This window comes from Heteronotia binoei, chromosome 5 (genome assembly GCF_032191835.1).
Source record: "Heteronotia binoei isolate CCM8104 ecotype False Entrance Well chromosome 5, APGP_CSIRO_Hbin_v1, whole genome shotgun sequence".
NCBI lineage: Eukaryota > Metazoa > Chordata > Lepidosauria > Squamata > Gekkonidae > Heteronotia > Heteronotia binoei.
Genome location: NC_083227.1, coordinates 135,668,496 through 135,680,512, shown reverse-complemented (window position 1 = coordinate 135,680,512; position 12,017 = coordinate 135,668,496). Strand labels below are relative to the sequence as shown.

The following is a 12,017-nucleotide window of genomic DNA, read 5'->3' as shown; positions in this document are numbered from 1 at the left end:
TGCCACTATTCTTTGTTTTGTGCTGCCATGGCAGCCTGGAACTTGTTTTCAAGATGGTTGTATTTTGAATTGATAAAAACGCTTTTTAGGACACTTCTATGTAGCCATCGTGAAGTTCTTAGTCTTTATATAGACAAGCAGTCCTGGACATTTATCATCTAGATCACGGGTCCCCAACCCCCAGGTCACGGGCCAGTACCAGTCCATGGCCTGTTAGCAACCGGGTCGCAGATTGAGGCAGAGATCGTCACCAACTCTTCATTTAAAGACCCCCATGGGGGGGCAGGAATGGGGTGTAGGCAGCCTGGGACAGCATAAACCCCAGCACCCCCACTGGTCCATGGAAAAATGGTCTTCCACAAAACCAGTCCCTGGTGCCAAAAAGGTTGTGGGTCACTGATCTAAATGCAATACATATCAACTCACTCATGAGCTATATATTTTATTTAAAGTCATACTATTATGCTGTGTGTTTTTAAAACTATCACATAGGGCTAAGGCTGTTTCCTTTTAAAACTGATAAAGTGCTATTTCAGCTTTTTCTCTTCTATATGCCAAGCAGAAACTGCCTCAGATAGAACAGCTTGTCTTGTTCAGAATAAAAACGCCTTAGGGCAGCCAAGTGGACAGGAGAACCAAGAGTGTTTTTGAAACCACAAATGGCTGACTCATGAATTTCAAGGCAGTTTCCTTAATGCATTTCCAACAAGACTGCCTAACAAAGGATTCTATTAATCAAAACTGTGCATTAAAGCTGCTAAAAAAGCTCAAATCCTTCCTCTGACATTCACGAGCCCTATTATAAAATCTCCAATGAATATCTAGCACAAAACAGCTATCTGAAATTTGACAACTACTTTGTTTAAATCAATAAACCTTCAGTCTCCAAAGCTATACCTGCAGCCAGCTTTTTTTTCAAGTCATCATCCACTCCAAGAACTGCTAAATTTTCCTTTTCTGAGGATTGTTAAGCTGGGATCCAACCCCCATGCACATGAGCAGAAAGTATTTCCACTCCAAAACTGAAGAATGCTCTCTGATGGCAACCCCTCAAACTGGGGTTGTTTGCCGAGGTTCTCAGCTCTGGATCTTTCAAGGAACATGTGAGCTGCCACTGGAAAGGGGGGGGGGAGGTTGAAATGGCCCCATAAATGAGAGAAACACTGCCCACTAAACTTTGAACCACTGAACATTTAACAGGACAGTGCAAACTTAAGACACAGAATAGAAGAAAGCAGCCACCAGCTGAGAAAACTTCACTGGAGTAAACCCAAAAGTACCAAGGAAGGAGGAAGAGGAGGAGATTTGATTTATACGCTGCCCTTCACACAGAGCCTCAGAGCAGCTTATAACTTCCTTTCCCTTCCTCTCCTCACAACAGACAGCCTATGAGGTTAAGTGGAGCTGAGAGAGCTCTTCCAAGAACTGCTCAAGAGAGAGCAGCTCTTCCAAGAACTGTGACTAGCCCAAAGTCACTTAGCAGGTACATGTGAAGGAGTGGGGAATCAAAACCATTTCTCAAGATTATCTTCTAGATATAGTCCATACACTTAACCACCACACTAAACTGGCTCTTCTTTGGGAGATTCCAACTGTAAGTATCTTACAGATACAACAAGGGGCTGCTGTACTCACCATACTTCCAAGTATACTAGAAAACATTCTTGAAGTATCATCATTCCTGTTTCACTGGTAATAAGAGTAAGAAACTCTTCTAAAAATGGAGCATCTTCTCTTCACATCACAGTCCTAACAACTGCATAAAAGTACTACAAGTAAGTGATATGGAATCATGCTATTTAAATAGTTACAACTGATACAGGTCCAGCAAGTAAATGTAATACATTTGCCTACTGCACCATTGAGTTGCTGCTCAGTTTTATGAAATCTTGATCCTCTTCCAACTGCTTCATCTCAGAAAATAATGCAGAGGTATCTGGGGGATGACAACAGAAATTAGTCAGGAAGTGATTGAGAACCATGTTCAACCAAGTTCCTGTGCCTCATTTCCATCAACTGTAGGGAAGAGGGAAATTTTGTCTACTCAACTTATACACCAGGAGCAACATTTCAGAGTACATTCTGGGTGACAGTCGAAGGGGAAAACAAGAAAATCACACTCCACCTGTGGAAAGCCCTTTCATTAAGCAGAAATTCTCTCCTGCATTCAAATCTATGAATCTTACTATTTCCCCCTTCTTCCACTAGGCAATCAATACAAGGATGCTACTGTATGCAAAATAACATTAAAGGTAAGCTTTTCCACACTTGAACATTGTTTTGAGTCTGTAAATATTTTATAATTGTGACCTTCTTACCCCATTGGAAGGAGTTCAAAGAATTACCAATGACTGTAGTGACACAATGTGTAAAAACTGGTAACAGAAGATGAATGGATACCAACAGGCAAATGGAATTCTTTTTAAAATATAAACTTTCACGTATGTGCATGTTCTGAGAAAAAGAAAATTTTGTATTCCAGATTTTAAAAACAACCCCACTGCATTTGATATAACCTGTAGTCGGCATATGTTCAAAAAGACATAAAAGCTTGTCATTTTTATTAAACAACATGGCACTGGCCTGCAATACATTTAAAACTCAACAGTTTTCTATACTTAGTTCACAAGTTTATTATGAAAAAATGCTGCAGCACTCCTCTGCAGCAACATCTTACAGAAAAAAAGCCTGTTCTATTCAAAATAACTCACTATGATGGACAAGTACAAAGGACATTGTACAGAGAAACTGAGTGCAGACAAAACATAATCATACAATTAAATTAATAAGTTTTCCCTGAAAATAAACAAAGTTTCGGAACACAAATAAGAATCGGTCTTGGTACTTATTTAAAAATGTTCATTAAGCTTCGATGATTGATGATTGCTATCCTTATCTACAGTCATGCTGGAAAGCTATAGCTAAATGGAAACTTAATTATATTCACGAGGTGTTAAATGTCTACATCTTAATATCTGCAGTCTCTCAGAGAAAGCAAAAGTAACTACAAGTAGAGCTATGCCAGAAACTGGTTTCTTGACCAACAACGTTGCTTCAGCATGCAATGAACTGGATCATTCTAAAGTGGTCACAGTCGCTGACAGACAAGAGGTTTTTTGTACTTCATTATGGCACATCTTTTGGTCCATGTGAAAATAGGTTTGAATGTTAAATGTTTTCTGACACTTTGGAGTTACTGTTGCTCTTCCTATATCCTTTAGGTCAACACATGGTTCATGGCAACACTGTACAAGTAAAATCTCATTACAGGAAGTAGTCTGGGGTGCGACGAGTAACATGTGGTTCACCTCTGCGTGGTGCTGGATCAAACTGCAAACTGCAACAAAGAATACAATTAAAATTCCACCGTTCATTTTGACTTAATTGTTCTGAATAATCTGTGTAAGATAAACTGGTGAAGTTTTACAGATCCAACATAAGAACATAAGAGAAGCCATGTTGGATCATGCCAAAGGCCCATCTAGTCCAAAACTCTCATACAATGGCCAAAAAAACCCTGGTGCCATCAGGAGGTCCACTAATGGGGCCAGGACATCATTGTTGCCCCTGCAAGCACCAAGAATACAGAGCATCATTGCTCCAGACAGAGTTTCATCTATACCCTGTGGTTAACAGCCACTGAGGAACCTCTGCTTCATATGTTTATCCAATCCCTTCTTGAAGCCGAATATTTTTTTGCTTTCAAGCATGTTTCTTTTAAATTTTTCATACCATTCTGTATGCAAAAATCAGGCATTTATAGGATTCATTTCATGGCTGTTAGCATTAACTTGTACTTTATAAACTGAAAAACAGTTTGATATAATACAAATGGACAGAGCCACAGAAAAAGTCCAAATTAGCAAGAAGATGTATTCTTTTAACTTCAAAAAATGGACTTGTCAGAACTAATTATACAGATGATCCTTCCACTCCTCTAGAAGAACTTGCAAATAAAAATGTAACTATAGTGCACCATGTAATGTGGAGTGAAAGCAGATGGCAATAATGATGAACAGAGGCACAGATTCCTTCCTCCAAAGGATATTTAGCTAATTAATGCTATTGTAAGAACCCACATTTCACAAGAAGAGGCATACAAAAGCAATAGGGAATGTAGGCTAATAGCCTTTGAGTCCTCAATTTTCTATTCCTGAAACTAAAAGTAATTCAAGGGGTTATATATGCACTCTTAAAGATTACAAAGTTTTTTTTAAAAAAAACCCGATGTTCTGCACACATTACCTCTGAAATATCTTTGTCTCTTACCAATAGCATAAACCAGTTCATTTTGATTAACAGTTAACCAAGGTTTGACCGCACACCTCACAAAAAATATCTTTTAACACTTACAATGAGTATTTTAGAGTATCATCTAGTTCCATAATTGCAGCCTGGTTTCCACACCGGTAACAGTAATTTGGAGCACTGAAAATTGTTACTACATTTCGATCATGGCACCAATTGTATCCCTGAAAAAACAAATGGAAATGTTAGAGGAGCACAGATATCTCTACAGGGAAGTCAGCACACCTTTGTGGGAAAAGTATTTTAGTTAGGAATGGCAGTGAGTAATAAAACAAGCAAAGGACATATGGAACTACCTCATACTGATCACCCCCATTGGTCTATGGAACCAAGTACTTTCTATGCCAACTGGTGAAGGTCTCCAATGTTTTCAACAGTAGCTTGGACTAGGACTTTATCTCTCCTGCTGCAGTCCACTGCATTCCTCAATTATCCTGAGGAGCCAGGACAGTTCTAGGAGGGGTGCAGAGTGGGGAGAGGAGGTAATAAGAACTGGAGAAAAGGTCTGCATCCAGGCTAGACATCCTTTTAAACAGAGATATAGGGTATTGAAATTAAGATCCTCTGTTTGCAAATAATGTGTTCTACCATGAAGCTATGGCTTCTCAACAGAGTGGTCATGAGCTGTTATTTGGAAAATGGAGAGAAAAGCACCCCAATTTACTGGGCTGTGAGGATAACATAAAAAGAGACAACATGAAATGGGCCAACAGAAACAGTCTGAAGTTTAGGGCAACTCATCAATATACACTTACCTCCATTACCAGCTGATGAGCTCTCGAAACCAAAGTAAGGCCATTAGCATGGTTGAAAGTTTCTGAAATATCCTGCCCAAAAGTATAACCAGCTCCTCGAGGAGAAATGCCCCAACCACCACGATCATCTGGGTCTGACCACAGTAAGTCACACATTGGACCCTAAAAAATATTTTCAGTGTCACAGATTAGCCATGAGAAACTGAATATCACTAATGCAATATGATTTTTTTAAAAAAAATTTCAAAAAAATTTAAAGAGGGGAAATCATATTAATCAAGTATTTGAAGCCCATTATTTATACCCCCTGGCAGCTTACAAATCTAAATGTAGGAAATGCAACTGAACCCCAAATAACATTCTTCTCAAAAAAGCCTACAACTAATGCATCAACAAATGCCTACATTATGAGCCAATTACAGTTTCCAGGCTGTCTTCAAGGACAGTTCTTATGTAGTGACCTGACCAAGAGGTTACAAGAACATGAATTACCCTGTCTAAGCTGGCCAAGAAAGGAGACAGAATTGGCAAACAATACAGCCACCACAACAACCTACTGCCAAACAGCATCTCTATGCTATTAACCTGCTCCCCAAATGCCAACATCCACTGCAACCACCACAAGTGGATCCAGTTTCTCCAAGCCACCAGCCTTCCTGACTAGTACTACTATTTATTTGTGGGGAAGCATGGCATCAAGTTGCTTCCCTCCTGTAATGTCTGAATTTGGCTCCTTAAAAAAGCAGCATGTTTCCTTTCACCATCCACTAAACTCCAGCTGTAGTGGACCAGATAGCCAGCATTATCTTTATCCACTGCATTACTGCATATTCCTGGCAAGAACAGATTCCCCAGACACCACCATATCTCTTCTTCAAAAGTAACATCCAATCATGGCATTCTCTTCCATTCCCTATCAAAGTGAGCAGATGTAAACATGCATGTGCCGCACCTCTCCCCTCTTCCAGAGGCCTGTACTGGAATTAGAGAGTTAGATATGCATATCCTTATTAACAGACTGGCACGCAAATAAGCCTGGAGAAATTGTAACAACCACCTGACCAGAGGCAGCAGTCAAAAGCAAGATGGAAATGTTAAAAAGCTTATTACTAATCAGACTTGCTAATAATTTAAAAAATGAGATATTGGCCTTTAATGCGGTTAAACATGCACCAAATTGTATATTACCTCATGTGGAACTTCCTGCAGGCGATCAAGTGCTCTGATATGATCCAGTGTATCTATAGATGGGGAAAGTCCTCCATGTAGACAGAAAATCTAAACAAAAATAGGATAACTTATATCAGTTTCAAGTACCACCAGTCTGCTGTAGAAGTTCTACACCAAAGTGGAGAGCCAGTTTGGTGTAGTGGTTCAGTGTGCGGACTCTTATCTGGGAGAACCGGGTTTGATTCCCCACTCCTCCACTTGCACCTGCTAGCATGGCCTTGGGTCAGCCATAGCTCTGGCAGAGGTTGTCCTTGAAAGGGCAGCTGCTGTGAGAGCCCTCTCCAGCCCCACCCACCTCACAGGGTGTCTGTTGTGGGAGAGGAAGGTAAAGGAGATTGTGAGCCGCTCTGAGACTCTTTGGAGTGGAGGGCGGGATATAAATCCAATATCTTCTATTAAGAGTTCCTGGCAGTATGCACAGGACAGAAGCCTAACATCTACTATTGATCATCCATTCTAGCTTGCACCTCTATTAAAAACATATCAATTTCCTGTATACCTGTCCATCCACCAAGGCAGTTAGAGGAAGATAGTCAAAAAGATCTGTGAAGTATTTCCAAACATTTGCATTTCCATATTTCCTTAAACACTCATCATAAAAGCCATATACTTGTGTGATCTGTCTGCTTTCATGGTTCCCTCGAAGGATAGTAATACGTTCACGATAACGGACCTACAAAACAGGATAATTTGTTCATTTATGTTTCACCTTTTTCCCCAATGGATACCAAATGCAGCTTACATCATTCTCCTCTCCTCTACTTTATCCTTACAACAATCCTCTGAGGTAGTTTAGGCTATGAGTTTATGACTGGCCTAAGGTCACACAAAGTTTCCATGGCAGAGAGAGATTAGAACCTGGATTTCCCAAATCCACCATAGTGGCTAAATAAATCGTACATGTTTCCCCAACTATTCCTTAAAGGAAAAATAAGGCAGATTCCAGAAGGGAAGCCCAAGGAAAAAAGGCCATCTATACCTAAACAAATGTCAATGAAGGTTAACAATAGTCAAATGTGACATTTTAGTATGGGCATTAAACTTGAAAACACCTAGGATGTCACTTCTATGCTTCTGGTGCAGAACAGCTAGACCTCTTTACTTGCCTGTGGAAGCTCACAAAAGAATATACAAACATAATTCTGAGGCTCATCAGTGTGATAGAACTCTAACATCTTTCAGCAGGATACCACCTTCAGGATTAATATATAGCCCAAAGATAATTAGAAGTTATAAACACACATCCTAAAAGCAACTTTACTGCATTATCTTCAGTAAAATTTCATACTGCAGTACAGTACTTCCAATTCTAGTGAATCAGTTAGAAATTCACACAAAAGATGGAGATATTATGAAGATCTTTAGTTATCAAAATTTTAGTTTAATTCAGACTTAACAGATGCCATATTCTTTTTAATAGCAATCTGAAAATACTATTACCTTGAGAGCTACCAAAAGCGTCACTGTTTCAACAGAGTAATATCCCCTGTCAACATAGTCCCCCATAAACAAATAATTTGTGTCTGGTGATTTGCCTCCAATTCTGAAAAGTTCCATGAGATCATGAAATTGTCCATGGACATCTCCACAAACTGTGACTGGGCATCGTACTTCTTGCACATTGGATTCCTTTGTCAAGATTTCTTTAGCCTGAAACAAAAGAGCACAGTTATTTTACATGGACCAGCAATTTCTTCAGACCATTTTGTATTCATTTCAAAGTATTCTACCTGTACAATCTTTTCCATTCCTGCCTGACAAATTTAAGCACATATTCCTGGAAGATAGGACTGAGATGCTTACATTTTCTCCAACATGCTGCAAGAGTATCCTTCCTAAGCCCAGAAAGAAACCTATTCCTTGAGGAAACATCACTTATAGCTGGCATATTTCTGTTCTTATTTCAGTTCTTTGTTAGAGATTTATCCAAATGGAGGCCTTGTTCAAGAGGACGTTGATTTACCAAAGTTGCAAGAACTTTAGCAAATCATCATCCATGACAAACAACAGCTTGGATCCAGTCCAGATCTTAAACAGACACAAGTTCCACCTAGATTACAGAATTACCATCTTCCTATCCCATAGCAGCCCCAAATGCCCTTTCTCCCCCAAATCCTTCTTGAACTTAATTCACATGCGCAAAGGAGTTATGTTCAAGTAAGCAATCTCTACTGCAGCTAATGAGGAAACTGTTCCAGATGAGGGAGCTCCAAGCATGCACTGGTGCCAGAGCAGGCAGCTGGGGATAAGGGTAAAATGATGCATGCAGCGCATGAGTAATCACACTGGAACCCAAAACGCTAACATAGTTCTTACTGACAAAAACTGTTCAATGTATCAGCATACTTCCCACTAGGTGTCTGTCATCCCCTCAATGAGCCACACATTTGCAGATTTATTTCTAAATATAACGCAAAATGTATTTCATGTTTCTGCAAGAAACTGACATCGGCCTATCCTTAAAAATTTTAGCAGAATAGCAGCTAGTAATTAACTGAATGCTAAAGCTGTTTCTTGCCCACTAAATAATCTCTGCACTGTAGTAATTATTTTACACTTAAGTATTTTGAATTCTACCTGTAGTGGTTGAAATTTAGAGAATGTAACTTTCTAATATTCTCTGGCACACCAAAATTCTATTATATTAATAATTTCAGACAAACCCTCCCTCCTCCCTCCTGAAAATGAGATGCAAGTCTCTATATCAGCTGTGTAGTTAAGGTTTCCATTTAAAAACTGAAAATGAAGTATCTCAATTAGTGTACATATTCAAAATACTTCAGTTCATTTAAAAGAAACACACAGGTAGATTCAGTGAAGTCACCATGTACAAAATTAACACTGCTCAACATCATCTTCCAAAGGTATTATGGGTCTTCTGATCACTTCTACAAATCCTAAAAATTCTGCAGACAAGTAGTCTGCACATGCAAAAAAAAAAAATCTACTTTTTCACTATTAAACCATCACATTAGTCTCTTTTTCTCCTGCACACAAACAATCCCGTCAACTCTGCAGAAACACAATTTTTTTCCTGGATACCTGGCTTAATTCCTTTCTCACATACCTAAATAAAAACATGGATACTGAGTCTTGCATTTTCCCAGCATTTTCATCATATGTAGTAAATATCATAAATGCTTCAAGTGGCAAAAAATATCTAGATTATGAACATATATACTAAGAAATGTCAAGTATTTTCAAGTACCATTTAAAAATAAATGAAGCCCCTGAAATGCAAACAGCCTGTATATTTCTCTCTGAGCTTGTACTCAATTTTTGTCAGTAAGAACTGTGTTAGCGTTTTGGGTTCCAGTGTGATTACTCATGAAGCCCCTGAAATACAAGCAGCCTGTATGTTTCTCTCTGAGCTTGTACTTTATAACAGAAACAATAAAGAGAATTGAGAGGCGGACTCCTTTAGACAGATGACCAGGTTCCTAAGCCTGTCTTCAGACTCTCCCTGGGGCAACTGTGGAAATTAAACTATTGTTCATCATGGTATTAATATTAGGTTTAGAAAGCCAAGCATCTGTTTTGAAGACGGAAGGACTTTTCTGACCAGCTTCAATGAGAACCAAGCATTTCTTAGGTTTTCCTCTCCTGTACACTCTTTATATAGAAGCTGAGGTACTTCCGACCAGCTTCAACAAGAACAGAAACAGCAGTGATTGCAATTCAAATGTCATGCATCACCAGGCTGAATTTTGTGGGGCACTAATAAGGGGCTGGGACAAAACTGAGTCACAGGTCTATTAATGCCGAAAGGCATCAGGTTAGTCATCCATTAAGCCACTGTAGCATTTAATCAATCCTCTATAATATAACAGAGCCCAAAATTATGCCACTATCTCAAGCATGGTTAATTAGACATCTATGATGATCAAGCTGACTTTCTAGAATTTAAATATTTGAATATTTTAGTCCAATGTATCAGTACGGTATATGCAAGATCAAGCATCTTCCCAATTCAATTTTTCATTTGTGAAAAAGAAAGAAGAAAAAGCCACTGTGGGTTTGGGGATAGATTTGAAAGTACAATTGAAGATAAGCCCCACGTGAAGGGAGAAGTGGTGATGCATTTTTTAAACAATCAGGAAATTTTTTCATAAAGTTTTCCAGTGCTCAAAATAGAATACCAGTGGATTTAGCATGCTGACTTAGTGCAAGTGTTAAAAACACCCCATGATAATTTAATGTCCCCCAACTGCAACAATTACTTGTATGAAAATATCTGCATTAGAAAAGATGGACAAAAAGTTGTTTAAATGTTCTGTTTAAACAAATTCAAACCTTTGTATGAAAATTATTTTACTGGAACATTATTTCTAAAAAATTAAAAGGCATTGTAACATGTACTTCCCATACAGTGTTTCAATGGGAACTACTGAAACACAGAAGCTGCAATCCTAAACATACGTACTACTATAGAACTCAAAGGGATTTACTTCTGAGAACAGAATCCCTCAAAAACTGTGCATGATATTATGTAGCTGTCTATTAAACTATTTCAACAAATTTGATGACTGTCCATAGAGATCACCGTGGCACCTCATCACTTGCATTACTTGCTATTTATATCTATCAAATTTGTGATGACAACAGGTCAGATCAGGCACAAAACTTCCGCTTATGCAAGAGCTCTGCATAAGTGGACCACAGCAGCAGCAACTACCACTAAGTCAAACTCGCTGCATCACCACTTGTACAAAATTATGCAACCAATTCTGGGATTTCAGGAAATGAACCCAGCAGCCTCTTCATTCTCCAAATAGCTCCCCAAAGTACAACACAGAAGAGGGAGAAGATGTTGAACAAAATCTTGCACAACCCCTTCCACAATCACAACTACACTAAGTAGATTTCTTTTCCTGTTTGTGTACTGCTGAATTCAACCCAACCCACTTCTTCCATTAAGTGAGATTAAGCATATAAATAAAAATTGTAAAACTAGCTTTGCTGTGACTTGCACATCCTGTTTGGTGAATTTATAATTTGATTTTTATTTGGGTTATTATTTGGGTTATTTGTGGACTCATTTTTCACCCCTATTTACAGATCCATAAAACATGCATGTATTCTCATAATCACCTGATAAACTATTAATTACAACTATGAAACTGTTACACTTGAAGTTAAAACTGAAAGCTTGCCTCATATTGCACTGGCTGTTAATAATTATTAGTTTTATGAAACAATTTTTATAAACGGAGCATTGGCTCTTACCTGAAGGATCCTTCTCTTCAGTGGGGGCGAAGTCATCCAGAAGTGGTTAGATCATGCCTCTGCTTGCTCGATATGCAAATTTCTTTTGTTATGTGTGGCTCCTATCGGAGATACCCAGCTGACCTCTCCAGTTATGTCCAAGCTTTGCTCTGTGCAGTGTCCACATCAACTGTCTCGGTTCTCTGTTGTCCAACTTGCTATTGCCTCTTTTTCTTTCTCTCTACCCTCTTTGTTTTGTCTTGTTGACTTTTAACTTGTCTGTAGTTTCATTTGAGGGAGGGATGTGGATGACTTCTCCCCCACTGAAGAGAAGGAGCCGTTCTTCTTCAGTGGGGGGAAGTCATCCAGAAGTGGTTAGCAGTACCCCAAGCTGGTTTTTTGGGTGGGTTTTTCTTTTTCTGCCTTTCCTTTTTTTTTTTTGTACTCATGGTTCCAAAACTTGCTGTAAGACCTTTCCGCCAAAAGCAGCTTCTGCAGAAGTCACCTGGTCTATTCTAT

The 12,017-nt window shown here is 38.9% G+C and overlaps 1 protein-coding gene across 1 annotated transcript in view; it reads right to left on the bottom strand.

The window, feature by feature from the left end:
- Window positions 1-2,528: 2,528 nt before the first annotated feature.
- PPP2CA (protein phosphatase 2 catalytic subunit alpha) overlaps window positions 2,529-12,017 on the bottom strand; it is a 43,091-nt gene continuing 33,602 nt past the window's right edge. Inside the window, exons 2-7 of the mRNA XM_060240460.1 lie at window positions 7,734-7,943; window positions 6,793-6,966; window positions 6,252-6,341; window positions 5,064-5,225; window positions 4,354-4,472; window positions 2,529-3,337 (exon numbers count right to left, since the gene is read on the bottom strand). Coding sequence (XP_060096443.1) covers window positions 3,265-3,337; window positions 4,354-4,472; window positions 5,064-5,225; window positions 6,252-6,341; window positions 6,793-6,966; window positions 7,734-7,943 — 828 coding nt within the window. The 3' untranslated portion in view covers window positions 2,529-3,264. The remainder of the gene's footprint in view (window positions 3,338-4,353; window positions 4,473-5,063; window positions 5,226-6,251; window positions 6,342-6,792; window positions 6,967-7,733; window positions 7,944-12,017) is intronic.